General features: G+C 36.6%; 1 protein-coding gene and 1 long non-coding RNA gene across 2 annotated transcripts; both read right to left on the minus strand.

The window, feature by feature from the left end:
* Positions 1 to 7,060: 7,060 nt before the first annotated feature.
* Positions 7,061 to 9,197, minus strand: LOC133694439 (uncharacterized). The gene is made up of 3 exons (XR_009842286.1): positions 8,788 to 9,197; positions 7,887 to 8,027; positions 7,061 to 7,795 (listed from the first exon to the last, which is right to left on the minus strand). It is a non-coding gene; the product is annotated as an uncharacterized LOC133694439 (long non-coding RNA).
* A 754-nt stretch (positions 9,198 to 9,951) lies between these two features.
* On the minus strand, positions 9,952 to 15,316 carry LOC133695118 (probable linoleate 9S-lipoxygenase 5). The gene is made up of 8 exons (XM_062116936.1): positions 15,025 to 15,316; positions 12,863 to 13,152; positions 12,544 to 12,784; positions 12,103 to 12,444; positions 11,922 to 12,007; positions 11,731 to 11,838; positions 11,029 to 11,597; positions 9,952 to 10,851 (listed from the first exon to the last, which is right to left on the minus strand). The coding sequence occupies exons 1-8, from the start codon at positions 15,221 to 15,223 to the stop codon at positions 10,098 to 10,100; spliced, it is 2,589 nt and encodes an 862-aa protein (XP_061972920.1). The 5' UTR covers positions 15,224 to 15,316; the 3' UTR covers positions 9,952 to 10,097.
* Between the last annotated feature and the right edge of the window lie 1,766 nt (positions 15,317 to 17,082).

A 17,082-nucleotide genomic window follows, 5' to 3' on the forward strand; every position in this document is an offset into this window, starting at 1 on the left:
GGAATAAATATGGCCATCATGGGCACCATACAAACCAGGGAAAACTTCACAAATGCCCCCCAACTATACAGAAAATCTCAATCTTATCATAAAAAAAAGGTTCGGTATCGATTTTGCTCTTAAACTTTCAGGAATTTTCAATGAAGGGTTTCTGTCTCCTCTTAAGACATTTCATCCACGTTTCCAATCAAAATTGTACTTTTCCTTTGTAAAAACATGACATCATTTGAAAATTTAATGCTTTCTATTAAGTAATTCTTATAAAAGTCATAATTGAGAAATTAAAATAGTTTTAGGGGTAAATTTTGATATAAAAAATAATTTAAATGCAAAATTGATAAAGGATTTTTTTTATATCATTAACATACTCTAAGAGACAGTCCAGAAGCAGGTGACCACTCCTAATGCATTGTTACGTATTGAAAGCGTTTGTGAAAAAAATTAAAATTAAAATTTTTATATTTTTATTAATATATTTTTTTATATTTTTATATTATTTTGATATTTTGATATTAACAATAACTTTTAAAAAATAAAAAAAATTATTTTAATATATTTTAAAATAAAAAACAATTTAAAAAACAACCATCAACATGATTCCATTTCTAAAAGTTAAATCATATGAAAACATGCACAGCTCGAGATCCCCATAAAAAATATCCTTTTTTTTCCTAAAAGCTATGAAGGGCAAAAATATCCTCCTTATATATTTAATGTTTTCGTATAAACTATGACAGGCAAAAATATCATAGGAAAAAACAATTTCTGCCTTCAAATTTGTTTCATGCACTCTCATAAAGTAACAAGCAGTGACTTGTCACAGCCTTAATGTTCCTAGTCCCTACCATGATGTATGCATAAACATGAAAAAGTAGCAGAAAATGAACTTATACTTGGTTCCTCTCATCTGACTTCCACTTCCATGAAAAAGCTACATTTTTTCTTGCTTTACTTCTAACCATGTACATTATAATTAAGTATTTGAATTTACTTCTTGCTTTCCTCCGGCTCCTCTGGAGAGGTGTCCCGCCCGACCTAAGCTGGTCTATAGTTATGATGCGAGTCAACCTGTTAAAATTCAATTTTATTTTTTTATTTTATTTTTAAATAACAGTATTTGAATTTAAAAAAAATAATAATAATATTTTGAATTATTATATCAAAAAATTACCTCAACTCAATAGCTTAAATAATTAAGTAAGATGTACAAATATAATTTATATTATTTTAATAATAAAAATTAAATTGTTCTAACTCATGAAACGGGTCTTGGAGCAGGTTACTGAAGAGGATAAGGTTAAATTCTCCGACTCATGACACAGCCTTGTACCGAGTGACCGTACGGGGCAAGGTTAATAACATTGATTATAACGGTGCATATACGTGTGAAAGGAAGACTATAAACCACACATGGAAAATGGTCAACTATGGAGAATCAAGCATAAATTAATAATCTTGTCACTGTCGGGTTTAAACCTGCTAATTTAAAATTCTTTGTTCTCCCCACTAGCAAATTTACTGGTGTTAGAGTATTGAATAGCATAACAACCTTAAAAAAATGAGGAACAGAATCAAGCATAAGAGAAAGATCAGAAGAAAATAAAGGAAGATCAGAAGAAGATAAATAAAGATAATATGTTATGGTTTAAAATTTAAATACCTGCACCTATCCTATTTTCAAGTTGTACGCATATATACACACACACACACTGTAAAACATTATTGTGAATGCAGAGAATAAATTTCTTCATCTTTTGTCAGCATATATTTGTTTAATTTTTCATGGTATCAGAGCAAAAATAGGTTAATACCTGAGCTACCACAGCTTTCACACATTAAACACAAATCTACTCTTTCTCTATTTCTTCATCTCAACCATGACTTCATTTGATTCCACAATCCTTCCTTTGTTCTCTTCACCTCAAAAAAATTCAATCCAATTCACAACTAGTCAGCCAAAGACTTAAAAGACATAATTACCTGCCATGGAGTGTTCAATTTCAAGTTTTTCTTCGCAATCATAATCTGGATGGTATGATTGATGGTTTTGAAGAGCCACCAACCAGAACTCTTCCAGATAATTCTTCTAATCTAGCCTACACAATTTGGTTGAAAAAGGATAATTGTGTTCTCAGCTGGCTACTAGCTTCCATTTCTGAGAAGTTAGTTTTTACTGTCTTTAATCTAAAGACTTCCAAACAAGTTTGGGACTCTCTTCATGCAAGATTCTCATCTAGCTCAAGATCCCGCATTGCTCTTCTTAAGAAACAACTTCAGACTATTGTTTAAGGCAATCGACCATGTTCTGCATTTCTTGAAGATGCTAAACAGTTGGTTGACCAACTTGCTGCTACAGGCAAACTTGTAGATGATCAAGACTTCATTACATTTTTAATTGGAGGACTTCGTCCCATGCACCTTTACACCCTTTATCACGTCCTATAATTTTACTTGCAGAGATAAGGATCTGTCTCTAGATGATTTTCAATCTGAACTTCTGAGTTTTGAAACATTATTTGAAGCTTCCACTACAATCCAAACTCGTGGTTTTGCCTTTGCTGCAAAAACATCTCATTATCCAAAAAGGAAACATGCAACTATTCCTGCCAAATTCCAGCAAACTTCTGCATTACCACAATCTCGAGGCACTTCCAGAATTCAGCCTCATAGTGATCATGTACCTTCATATGACAGACCACAATGTCAAATCTGTGACAAATATGGTCATGCTGTGTTGGATTGTTTTCAGCGGTTTAACTTTTCTTTCCATGGCAGACGACCTCCTTCTGAATTGGCAGCAATGGCTGCTAAAGCCAATAATACTTTTGAGCAACAAACTTGGTATGTTGATAATGGGGCTAACGCTCACATTACTGCTAATGTAGCAGATTTAACAACTCTGCAGCCTTATGATGGTATGGATATTGTCCAAGTAGGCAATGGTTCAGGTTTGATGATTCAAAACATTGGTTCCTCCTTGTTAAATACATCTCATAATTCTTTTCATCTGAATAATGTCTTGTATTGTTCTCAAGCTGCATCTAATCTGTTGTCCATTAATCAATTCTGCCTAGACAATAATTGTTACTTCATACTTACTGGAACTACTTTTTTATCAAGGAAAACAAGACCAGACGACTGCTGCTCCAAGGGCTGGTTGAGAATGGCCTTTATCCAATCAATAGGAATAAGAGTTGTACCAATAAATTTCGTTGTTTTACTTCTAAATTACGGACAAAAGCCACTAGGGATCAATGGTATAAATGCCTTGGTCATCCTTCCAACTCCACTCTAAACTATTTATCTTCTTTCCTGCAAATAAAAGATTCACCTAGCAAGCCCAGTGTTTGTTCTTCCTGCCAGTTAGGGAAAGCTAAAAAGCTACCTTTTAGTGATTCTCGAAGACAATCGGCTAGACCTTTAGCCTTGATTCACACTAATGTCTGGATATCTCCTGTTCCTTTAGCAGGGGGATATCGATATTATGTTTTATTCATTGATGATTTCAGTCGTTTTACATGGATGTATCCTATACATTTCAAAAGTGATGTCTTTTCCATATTTCAACAATATAAAGTTTTTGTTGAAAATCGATTCTCCTGCACAATTCAACAACTACAATCTGATAATGGTGGAGAATACTTATCAACAGAGTTTCAAAATTTTTTAGCTGAACATGGAATATTTCATGGCTTGACATGTCCCTATACATCCCCACAAAATAGAATTGTTGAACGTAAACATCGACATATTCAAGAAATAGGATTGACCCTATTAGCACAAGCCTGCCTTCAAAACTGTTATTGGGTAGATGCCTTCTTAACTTTAGTATACCTGATAAATCATTTACCAACAAAAGTCCTTAATAATATAACACCATACTTTGTACTCCACAAAACTATGCAGCCATACTCTGATCTACACACATTTAGTTGTGCATGCTATCCTTATCTCAGACCATATGAAAAACATAAGTTAGCTTTCAGAAGCAAGCAATGTATTTTCTTAGGGTACTCAAATCAATAAAAAGGTTATCATTGTTTAGATTTTGCTACAGGTAGGGTGTTTATCTCCAAACATGTTGTTTTTGATGAAGACATTTTCCCTCACTTGGATAGAAGTCACTCTTCTACCACTCATGTGAGCAACCAGTCTTCAGGTACTACTCTTTCTTCCAATATAGTTCCTTTAATTTCTTATGCACAACATTTCAATTTTACTTCACCTGTTATACCAATAAACTCTTCTGCTACCGAAAGTCCTCCTTACACTGAAAGTCCACCCTTGCAACCTTCTGTAATTGAAACTCCAATTCCTACAACTTCTTCCACAAATCATATGTCATTATCTAATCCTAGTTCCTGTTCTGCCATGTCCCCAATATTACCTTCCCTAGTACTGCCTTCCTCAACAAATCATGTGGCGTTAATTGATCCTAGTTCCTCTCCTGCAATGTCCCCAGTACTGCTTAGACAGATGGTTACCAGATCCAAAACAAGAAGTCTTATGCCTAAAGAGTTCCCTAGTTTTAAAACTTTTTATTCTACCCGATATCCTCTACGAGTTTTATCCAGTATAGTCATTGAATCTGATTTCATAAAGGCAGTATCCAATCGACATTGGAAAGTAGCAATGCGACGTGAATTTGATGCGTTACTAGCAAACAACACATGGTCTCTCTGTCCTAGACCTTCACATACACATGTTGTTAGAAATAAATAGGTGTATAAGCTTAAAAGACATCCTGATGGTAGTATTAATCGCTACAAAGCAAGACTTGTAGCTAAGGGGTTTGAACAAATTATTGGTATTGATTACTTTCATAATTTTTCCCCAGTAGTGAAGCCTACTACCATTAGGTTAATCCTCTCTCTTGCAGTCTCGTTCAAATGGAATGTCAACCCAATTTTTGACCATTTTATTTTAATAATTATTATTATTTTATTTATTGAAAATGATAAAAAAAAATAATAATGATGAAAAAACAAGTAAAATGAAATAAATGAAGAATGAATTAAAATTTGGGTTAAAGGCAACATGATTGGAAGTTTTGGGGTTTAATTAAACTTTGGAATTAATCTAATTAATCCAATCAAGGGTTTAATTGGAGAATTGATTAAGTTTTGAGACTTAATTAAGCTTGGAATTAATTTAATTCATCCAATCAAGGGTTTAATTGGAGAATTGATAAGTTTTGAGACTTAATTAAGCTTGGATTTAATTTTATTAATCCAATCAGGGGTTTAATTAGAGAATTGATAAGTTTTAGACTTAATTGGACTTTGGATTTAATTAAATTAACTTATTCAGGGACTTAATTGAAGAGATATTAAAGTTTGGGGTAAAACTTGCAAAATTAAAATCCAAGGACTACATTGAAAATTGCGTGCAAATGCAGGGGGCCAATTACAGTTTGAACTAGGGGCTTAATTACAAAACGTTTAAAACTTCAAGGGCCAAAACGCAAATGGCCACCTCATATACCAAAACTGCGTCGTTTGAAAGAGCACTGTTCATCTTCTTCTTCTTTAACTGGAGACCGTTTCCAGCAGTTATGGACAGTAATCATCCGCTCACCTCAGTTAAGGACGTTTTAATGTTGTCGTCCCTCTACATGCCATCCGTTACCACCGATCAGACTCTATAAAGCAGAGGAACAACGAAGAAATGGGCGAAAAAAAAAAGAAAAAAAAATCCAAGAGGCAAAAGGAGGAGCAGACTTGCATTCCTCTATTTCTTCTCAAAGAAACAGAGGAGGCTAAAGAAAAAGCCACGAACAGAGAGAAAAAAGACAGTAGAGAGAGGGACAGAACCGAGGGGGGGAACTCACAGAACCGGGGAAGAAGGAAAAGAAAAACTGAGGGGAACACGAAAAAAGACTGGGAGAGAAACAGAACCAGGGGAAAACTTTGGTCCATCAACCAGCAGCACCTCGTGCTTTTACCACCCTTGTCTTCGTCTTGAACGGAGAAGACTGGACAGAGGAGAACTAAGAAAAACAAAAGCACAGAGACAGAGAGAATAAGAAATAAACACGGAAGAGACAGGGCAGAGAGGAGGTAGTGTCGGCCAGCCAGAGCTCCACCATCGTTTTCATCGCCTCCAGTAGACCAGCTAAGTTCTTCCTTCACCTCGCAGCTGCACGTAAGTTTGCACCTTTCCTTCTCTTCCCATCTTTAATTACATAGGCACCGTGCTGCTATTTTAATTACGAGAGTGTGTCCTTGGCCCAGCCGGGTCACTGGCTTGGGCCAATGACTAGGCCGGGCTGGCTGGGTCCAGCCCAGCCCATGTGGGCTGAGCTGGGCCCTGCCCAAAAACAAAAAAAATAAAAAATAAAAAAATATGCATGCATATATTTAAATTTATTTTTATTGGCAACATTATTCATTTTTATTTTGGGTTACGTAATACTTACCAACGCCAGAGTTGGAAGTATCCGTAGTCGAATATTCACTGGCGCCAGAGTCAGGAATATTATAAACAAATCATCAGAATGTAAACCAATAAATATTTAGCAATTTAAGACAAAACCAACAATGCAGTCTGCTTCAGGCAGAACGTTTAAGGGGTGATAATATCTTTCCTTTTACGTAATCAGTCCCGTACCATAGAATCTCTATTGATCAGTTAGGGTTCCTAGTGACCATAATACTAGGTGGCGACTCCTCAAACAAGATCTTTTCCCCTTAAAGAACAAGATGCCAGAAATCTGTTCTTTCCATGTAAATATTTTTTAGGGCCGCCGCGATGTCGGGTGCGACATGGAATATTCGGCAATTGAATGTTTCCAATGCCTTTCTGTATGGTATTTTAGATGAAGAAGTATATATGAAACAACCAAAAGGTTATGAAGATCAAACCTTTCCCGATCATGTATGCTATCTACATAAGTCTATTTATGGCCTCAAAAAAGCTCCTCGAGCTTGGTTCAAACGTCTCTCACAACAGCTAATTGACTTTGGTTTTTCAGAATCCAAGATGGATTATTCATTGTTTACATACAATTCTGACACTTTACGTGTTTTTGTGTTAGTATACGTTGATGATATAATAATCATAGGATCCAACGTTAATCAGTTCATTATTTTATTGATCAACTACAGAATGTGTTTCCAATTAAAGACTTGGGTGAATTGAGCTACTTTCTTGGTGTTGAAGTACTTAGGAACCAAACTGGTTTACATCTACGACAGACTAAGTATATCACTGATTTGCTTAACTGTACCTACATGCTTAGTGCAAGGCCTCTCCGTTGTCCATCATCCTCTGGCTCCAAACTCTCATCTACTGCTGGTGAACTATTAGAAAATCCAACTGAATATCGACGAGTTGTAGGGGCTCTTCAATACTGCACAATCACAAGACCAGATATTTCCTACTCAGTAAACCAATTATGCCAGTTTATGCACTTTCCGCGTGAACTGCATTGGATAGCTGTCAAGCGTGTCTTACGCTATCTAAAAGGTACTATCGAGTTTGGTCTTCTTTACACTCCAAGGACAATCATAATGCATGCCTACTGTGACTCTGATTGGGCAGGCAATCCTGATAATAGGCGGAGCACCACTGGTTATGGTGTGTTTATTGGCAATAATCTTATATCTTGGTGCAGCAAAAAGCAGAGTGTTGTCTCTCGATCTAGCATAAAGGCTGAATATAGAAGCATGACTTATACAACTGCTGAACTGTACTAGCTTCGCATGCTTCTTCAAGAATTACATATCGCGTTGTCTACTGCCCCAAGCTTATGGTGTGACAATGTAAGTGCTATATATTGCATTAGCTTCAAATCCTGTTTTTCATTCACGCACGAAACACATCAAAATTGATTATCATTTCGTTAGGGAGAAGGTGGTTAATCATGATATTCAAATTCAGCATACCTCAACATAAGACCAAATTGCCGATGTCTTTACAAAAAGTCATACTGCAAATCGGTATTGCTTTCTAAGAGACAAACTGTGTGTCTGTCTTCTTCCCCACAGTTTGAGAGGGGGTGTTAGAGTATTGAATAGCATAACAACCTCAACAAAATTAGAAACAGAATCAAGCATAGGAGAAAGATTAGAGGAAGATAGAGGAAGATAAGAAGAAGATGAATAAAAGTAATATGTTATAGTTTAAAATTCAAATACCTGCACTTATCCTATTTTAAAGTTGTAAGCATATATATATATATGTACACTGTAAAACATTATTGTGAATGCAGAGAATAAATTTCTTCATCTTCTGTCAGCATATATTTGTTTAATCTTTCAACTGGTATTCCAGTCTCCCAACTTTAATTTTCTGCTGCAAAATTTATTTGATTGTGTCCCTTGTGGATACTAATCTGCTGCTGATCGGTGTTGAGTGGTCTTTTGGGGTAACTGGTAGCTAGGTTTAGTTGTACAGGCTTCTGGCTCTACAGCCCCTGGACCCTATTCTCTATTTGTATAAAGCTCAGCTGGCTTGTGGAAAAATGAGCCATGATTTGCAGCCTACATACTTTTCTTTTGTTTATGGACTGCCGCCTCTCATGATGATATCCTGATCTTGGGGAGCAGGATAAGGTTTCTCTTGTGTTTTTCATGTATGTCTAGCTTGTCTTGCTCTTTGGCTTATACTCTCTCCCCTTTGGCTTTGTGTATGAATTTCCTCACTTGGGTGCTTATTCTAGCTAGCCCTCTAGGTGTTCTTAATGAACTTCATCGAGCAATAAAAGAAAAACATCATGGGATTGAAAAGGCATGCATGAAGCACTGAACCAGCAACAAAATGATGAAAGAACTGTTGTATATATACCTGGCGGGTCACTTTTAGCAGCGCTAATGACTTGCAGAGAGACTCCTTGGCCTAACAACAGATCATGGCCACGATCAAGAACCGAAGCATGAAAGTCATTGAATTCTAAGACATTCTTCTTCATCAACACAACAGTGCCTTTGATCTTCATCTTACTGTCCCCAGTACAGCATGATGCGATAGCAGTAACAATGTTCTGAAACATTTCTTTCCCTCTTGCCTGGTTGCTCTCTTCTTGGACTACAAAAAGAATCTCCTAAAGCTTGGCTTGTGATGCCAGCTAAGGTGAGTGGAGAAGGTCTTTATAGAGGGGGAATATGTACGTGGTAAAGACTGAGAAGCTTCACTTGCCACATTGCATTTCCTTGGAAAAAAGATGAGTTTTGTTAAAGTCTCTCTTTCATACTGAATTTGCCCTGTCGCTAGTCCTTTTACTGGACTTGTGAAGACTGGCCTACTACTTACAAGGACAGGCACTCTACAAGTCCACATGTATGACATGTGCTTTTTTATTTTTTTATTTTGAAGATATCAAATATGATAATTTTCATCATATCAAATTCAATTTGGTTTGAAGACCCTGCATTGAGACAATTAATAGCATAGAAAGCAACTCAGAAGTAGCTGCTTCTTGATAAAAATACAACCACACCTGAGGAGTAAGTTAATGTGATAGGAAGCTCAGACTGTAAAATTTCTCCCTTCCCCAGGCTAGCCTGGCAGGGAAAGGACTGGGATGTACTTGGTCAGAACATTTATAATTGAGTAAAGGTATGTCGTTCAGTACCTTCTGCTTCTGCTGATAAAAATGCAAGCAGGCCTTACAAGGCCTTCTGAAGAGAACAATTGTCCATGCATTTCATGCATCATTCAACAAGTTAAAGGAGGGGGGGATCTGATTTCAAGAGTCTCTTTTGCAATGGAGTCTAGCTGACAGGTTAAGCTATGGAAAAATGTTAGAACAGTAACAAGGACAAGTTTTCATCATCACAAAGGAAATTATCCACTTCTAATTGTAGTTCCTGCCTTAGGAAGAGAACATGTGTCAGCATTTTGAGCGCTTAAATCAAGAAATGGAAGTTCCCTTTAAACTCTGCTTGGTCAGCTAATTAGCCCATCAGCAAGTACGATGTTATTGTTTAAGTAAATTCAACTCCAATCAAATGACAAAAAAGAACAACTTTTATTCTGTATTATTCATGGAGTTTATTACATCAGGACATATGTGCCTTGGATGCTAACAAGAATCAGTAACAGCTTTCATACCGACAATTGAGTAAGAATAAAATAAATAGTCTTATGGAGAAGATTTAGATTGAGACGCTGTTAGGAATTCCCCTTCCAGTGAGTCCACCTTCACTGGTAGGAACCAACAAAGTGTATGGCACCTCGACTGGACCGACCCGATTCTTCCATTTCCCAGCTTTGTTCATGTCTAGCATTTTGTCCTCGATTGCTGCCAGTTTCTTTCCAAATTTCTCAAACGCCTCTAATGGTTTCTTGTCTGCTGTCCATTCATGAGTGTCTCTCTGTCCAAGATACACCTCATCTGAGGAATGCCTTGACAGAATTTCAATGAGGGAAATTCCAAGAAGTGTTTGCAACTGTGCAGTGATTGTTTTCAAGAAAGCCTTATCAGGGTTCGACTTGAGCTCCTCATACTCAGGAGAGCCTTCCTCGGGCATGAACCTTCGGCTTACGGTTGGACGATTGGGAAGGTAGCCTGCATAAGGGTACTGACCAAAATTGACAGCTGCATGGAGGGCTGATGCCACCCATATGATTATGGTGCACGAGTCTATTAGCTCTTCACGAGTCTGCATCTCAGGCCACCAGGGTGCATCTTTCAGGTCACCATGCCCTTCCTCTCTCACTTCCTTCCACCATGATTGTAGTTCAGAATCCTTTTGAATCATCTCATCATTCTTGTAGTAGAAAGAGCAATAGTCTCTGACCCATTCTTTGATTGCTGACCATATCTCTAGCCCATCAACAGCGTATGGATAGTCTTCTATCAGTAGGCGAACACCATGTGGAGACATTGGATCCTCAACGGCCACTCCTCTGAGTAAACAAGGTAGCACATGTCATTGAAATGAAATACAGCATCATCACAGAATTAACCAAAGTCTAAGTTCCCAACGCATTTCTCTGTGGTTTTTTTAATTTCAAGCTCTAAGATTCTAGCAAATTAATTATGAACAACTATGAATTAGCCTTTACGAGTAAACTAAGGTTTACCTCTTCTTCAGGTCTTCAGGAAGTGCTTGCTCTGTGAAATTCCAGTTTTTGTAAATTACTGATGACATTTCCATGGCATACTTTGCAGGATAAACTGTTGATTCCAGGATTCCACCAGCATTGATGAGCGTCTGCCTAGCGAGCGCATTGATGTTCATTGTGTCACGGAAGTGAGGTTCCAAAAGTTTATAGATTGGGTGAAGCACGCTGAGTTGTCTATTTGTTGCAATCACAAATGGCTCACTCACAGCATGAGTGTTCAAGAAATGGCTAATAAGCTGATGGTAACCGGAGTCGTTAACAGCCACGTAAGCTTTAGCCAGATCCCAAATGGAGCCTTCAACACCATGTTCAGCTGGGGTGTAGACTTTGCTAATGGCTCCAAATTCATCTCCTTCTTCATGGGGCAAGCTTAACTCAATTACAAGAGGCTTCAAAGTCCCGTCATCTTTCAAGAAAAGCAGAGTCCTTGATGCATAAGTCTTCGTGGTAGTAGTGTTTATCCTCCTCAGGTATGGCATCAATGCATCATGGTGATCTAATATGAACATCCTGTTCTTCTCGATCGCCTATTCAGAAGCAAAGTGTTTCAGCTACAACATGTCTTATGGGAAGACTAAATTCATCAATTACATCCGTGAAGCGTTCACAGATCCGATTCTAAACATAATTGTCGAAGAAACCAATCAAGAGATAGCTTACCTCATCTATGGACAGTCCATCCAGACTATCCTTGATGTGCTCCTCAGTTATGGTGCTGTTTTGATCACCATAAAGTTTGCTGTCTAGCTTGCTTTTGGGAGGGAATTCCTGCAATAATTTGTTCTTAGACACAAGAAAAACAAAAAATATAAATTTTGCAGAAAGAAAAACTTGTTGCAGCTTCAGTGTACCTCAAGACGACGGATGATAACAGGGTTTACTCCAGACAGCATTTCTCTACCGAATTCTTCATCCGTCCTCCAAGCAGAATTGCTCTCTGTATAGTTAATAGATCACAATTAAGTTGCTGAAAAAGAGAAAATGACAGTCTAAGAACAGTACAGGCATAGAGTTAAATGCTTTAGTTCAAACCTTGAATCACTTGAGGCTTTGGAAATCTGAAAAGGCCTTCTCCATCAGTTCGAATAATTTCCTTGAGCATCTCCACGGGAATGTTTTTCTTAAGATTTTCTAGTAGGGGACCTTCAGGCAGCTTAAACCCTCCCTCATAGAGATCCAGTACATCAGCAAAGGAGTCAAACTCATTAGGGGTGCTGTCACGTAAAGCTTCCAGTTCAGGCTTAATAAATTGAGCGACGGATTTCAGTGCATAAGCAAGGAAGTCAGCCAACTTCAGGTGACCGAATCGTTCATCTCTTGGAACATATATGTTTAAGCTCATGAGAAGTGGCAGCCTGCTCTCAGTGTTGGGATCTGTTTAGATCACGGAAATTGTAAGAGTGTGAACAAAAAATAAAATCACAAACCATTGATGATAACATGAATGCGAGATGACGCTTAACAGGTAATGACCTGATTTTGCTGGTGCTCGGCCAGTTCTGCCCCTACGAGGATAAGGGTACTCAGAAGATCCACCAAGAACAGGGCGGACATACTTTGCACCCTTGTCAGGATCTCCCAAATCATTGTAGTAAGCATAGTCGTAAACGCGGTCCCATTCCTTAAGCTCTCCTTTCCCATCTCCTCTCAATTTAACCAGTTCTTCTTCCCTGTATTTACGTAGCGGTGCAGGTGTCTCGTGCGGCAGATAATTCTATACAAATGTATCAGGATTTGTTAGAGCAGGAAAACATTTACAACTACCTTCAGCTTTCTATGGTTGCATAATTACCTGGTTAGTGAAGAAAACACGATCATAATTGTAACGCCTCGTAGGATAAATCCACGAGTTGCAAACAAAGTGGACTCGGCCTTGGCCAGGAACATCTTCAAGTGTGACAGTCTTGAGGTAGAATTCACTGTGATGTTTGTTTCTTATCAGAAATGCCCCTGGAACTCCAATCTCCTCATCCCAGTCAAAGGTGACCTTGAAAGCCGACTCGCCGGCGGTTAAGGAAGTGATGGTGGTAATCCATTCTTCCAAATATGCAGGCTCTCCTAGCTTCCCTTTCAAATCATTCTCTACAAAAGGCACCAAAATCCACTTTAGATAGCTAATTACAGTATAATCTCAGGAAATTGCAGGTCCATTTACTGTTATTATAATTACAAATGATGGGCTACGTTAATTATGATTAGCCATGATGATCCAACATTTTTTCAAGCCAATCTACATTGATCCTGCTCAAACTCAATAGATCTGACCGAATCAAACACTAAGAAATGTAAACAAAAAACAAAAGACATCGTTTTGATAAAAAGATAATAATCGACTCAAATTAACTCAAGAACTCATTAACCCAATCTCCTTTTCACTTTCAATACTAAGTTGGATGTGACAACTATGGTGGATATATAGAGTCATGCAAGACAAAATATCTCACTTCCAATGAAATTTCGTTTCGAGGTAGGTTGTGGCATGCGGTTTGTTGAAAGGTAGGTGAATTTATGCTTGTCAAAATCACTATCAAATGATGCATGGAGTTGGATGAGACGACAAATACTATATGGCATCTGCAAATGTTCATATATTGAAAATAATATTCTTACCTTATCTTGATTAATAAAAAAAACATGAGGTTTCTCTTCAGGTTAAGAACTAAGTAATAGAGTAATCCTTTACTTCATAGTTAAATCAAGCTATAATTCTATAATTAAGAGCAGCCAATCAAGTTCCTCGATAAGCCTTGTGCCCCATCTACTACAAAGGCAATTATATCTAATTATGATTTATAAAGGAGTCAACTTTTTTGTTCTCCAGAAACCTCAAGTGGCTGCATTTACCAATATTTTAATCACTTCCATTTCTTGTCTGATATGGTATAACACCAATATATTATTAGCAAGGTGTAATAAATTATATGCACGAGGATGTAATAAAGAAAAAGATGAGGTGGAATGGGTAAACCTATGAATAAATATGGTCATGTTGACAATATAAAAATAATAGCAGGTCCAAGAATTATTCAAAAACAATTAGAATAAGATATATTGCAACGTAGATAGAGAGATGAAGGGGAATGGGTAAAATATATATAGCTGTAATAATTGACTCAAGCTTCAGGTACGATTCAGAAAGAAGTTTAGATTATTGAATCAGTAATCAACTCGTGGGTTAATTTAGATCTACCTTTTTTGTTCAAAACAATTTTATTTTAGTTTATTTTTTAATTATTATTTCTTGATTTTAATTCAAGATCATAGACAACTCACTGAATCAGTTCGATATTCGAACTTACTTAAATGAAAACTCGACTCGATTCAATCCCTAAACTAAGCCATAATTATGAATATGTGATCACGTACAGTATATAAATAATAGCAGGTCCAAAGATTATATAAACGAAATAAAAAAAAGGTCCACTTGAGGTGATGCCCGTGACTTGGTTTGGCCTCATTTCGATTTTGAAATTTACTCCAAGCACAGTGCATTTAGGTATATGTAATGTCAGAATCTTTGTGCCCCTAGTCCTCGACATGATCATCCATACATGTCCAAAAAGTGGGTTTCGTGCCTTACCAAATCAACTTGTATGCTCCCTGTGGTGTTTATGCACAAGTTTCTACTTTTTTCAAGCACAAACAATATATTAAAAAGTGATGATCCATTCCTAATCAATTCATTAAGAAGTAATTAATTGATGAGTCTTTAGCAAGCAGATCATGAACATGATCTTGGTTCCTCTTATCTGATTTCCTTGATACGCTACAAATATTTTGCTTGCTTTACTTCATCCAAGGTGAAGTACGTCCATGCATGGATACTAGTAAACTACAGAGAATGAAGCATAAGAAGATGGTTCCTGAAGAGGTTCAGGCTCAAATTATCCCACAAAAAATGGTTTTCGAGGTTGATAAAGCAACAAAATAAAGAAGTATATATCAACGACTCACCAGAGGGATCACTGTTAACAGCGCTAACGAGTTGCAGAGAGACTCCTTGGCCTAAGAACTCATGAACACGATCAAGAACTGATGCATTGAAATCGTTGAAGTCCAGAACATTTTTCTTCATCAGCACAACAGTCCCTTTGATCTTTTTAGTACCATTACTATGATCACCTGTAATGGCATCAATAATGCTATGCAACATTCTTCTCTCTTTTTCTTGCTTGCTTCGTCTCTTGGCGTAAACAAAGAATATAAAGACAATTGCTTGTGTTAGGAATTATTGTGAGAGGAAGGTATGATTGTGTGGTGGTATTTATAGTGAAATATACGCATGTGGAAGCTTCATTGCAGCTTCTGTTCACTTGCTTTTTAAAAGAAAAATGAAAACCACTTTGATAAAAGTCTTCTTCTTCATTTAATGATTTAGCTATGATCCTATTGCTAGTCTTCAGATAGATTTACCGCGTGTTTATTCAAGAGAGAGTGACCTACTCCTTTCAAGGACTTGTACTACACGCGCACCCACATGGACTTTTTTTATTTTCAAGATTTCAATTATATTAAATTAGATTATGTGCATCAAATCCAATTTGATTTGAGGAAATATAAAAAATAGTTTCAATGGAGAATTTAAAAAAAAAAGGGTCATCGTTCAATCGTTGAAGGAAGCAATCAAGTGACAAATTGTAGAGGCGGCCGGCTTCGGTTATCATAAAAAATAAAGAAATTCTAGATTTTCTCCATATTAATTATTAATTTCTTAGTTTTAATATGAATCATTTATGGTTGATTATGCCAGATTTTGACTTTTAGTTTTTCTGGTAATTTGTTTTTAGAAAGAAATTAATTAATAAAATAAATGTGATCAACGTCTTCTTCTTTTTTTTCCTCTTATAATTAAAGCTACCACCAGACCATTTTATAAATAAAACGTATGTTCATCTACATTTCAAAAACAAAATCAATATCCTGAACATTTTTGAGGCAAATTAGAAGAAGAAGTCCAAGGTATTTTACAAAGGTGAGTGCGTCGCACAACATCATAGTTAATGGGAGCTCCATTAATTTTATCCACAAAGAGAGGTGGCCAAATTGGAACCCCATATTTGTGTTGGTGCCCAGTACGACATTTTGAACATGTTTCTCATCCCTCTCCTCTTCCTCACAGCTTTCTTGTCGCTTCATTTTGGCACATAACAATATCGTTTTTTTATATTATTCTTTTTTATTACCAGAGTTATTGAACCCAATCCACTTCAGTGGGTTAGGTTGAGATCTAGATGAGATTAAAGTTTCATAAAAAATAATTAGGTAAAGTTGATTTGGTGTAATCTGGTAAAAATTTCGAGTTGATTTAGGATTCGATTGACCACATCAATGTTGACTTTTTTATATGAATATCAGGAGGAGCTGTTTTGAATTTAAAAATAAATAAATCATGCAAGATTAATAGCTATGGTTCTCACATTGTTTGTTCCAAGTTCCATGAAGAAAATTGGTAGGATTAATTCTTGGTGGCTTGAATAGCAGCCCTTTTGGAATTCATGCAGGCATTCCTGTTTTTTATCCTTCTTTTTACGTGTATTGGTGTGGTTCACCAACATAAAATAATAGAAGCAATTTTATATGTGCTTTTCACGTTTTATATAGTTAAGAACAATATCCATGGCTGCTTTAGGAAGAAACCAAGAGATTACTATATATTCTGATAGCTTGTAAGACTTGAAATAAAACAACAATGTTGAGAAATTCTATCGAAGAAAAGCATTCTTCATCTTGACCATGTACTCTTCCATGATGCTATCCAAAAAAAACCATCCTGATCTAAATAGAGTCCAAGTTGAATTAAATTCCTGTTTTCCTTTACCATATCTCCAGCTTGGAATGCATTTATTAATTATTTTTTCCTGCACAGTACTCTAATTTATTTATTTAATTATTACGTAACAAGAAAACATGACGTGTTTTGTTGGTGAAATTAAAATAAAGTTTTTTTTATATTTTTTTGGTAATTATGGATGTTCGGGCCAGTTTATTTGCACCTCGATTAATCTCACGAGA

This window comes from Populus nigra, chromosome 5 (assembly GCF_951802175.1).
Source record: "Populus nigra chromosome 5, ddPopNigr1.1, whole genome shotgun sequence".
In the NCBI taxonomy this organism is placed as follows: domain Eukaryota; kingdom Viridiplantae; phylum Streptophyta; class Magnoliopsida; order Malpighiales; family Salicaceae; genus Populus; species Populus nigra.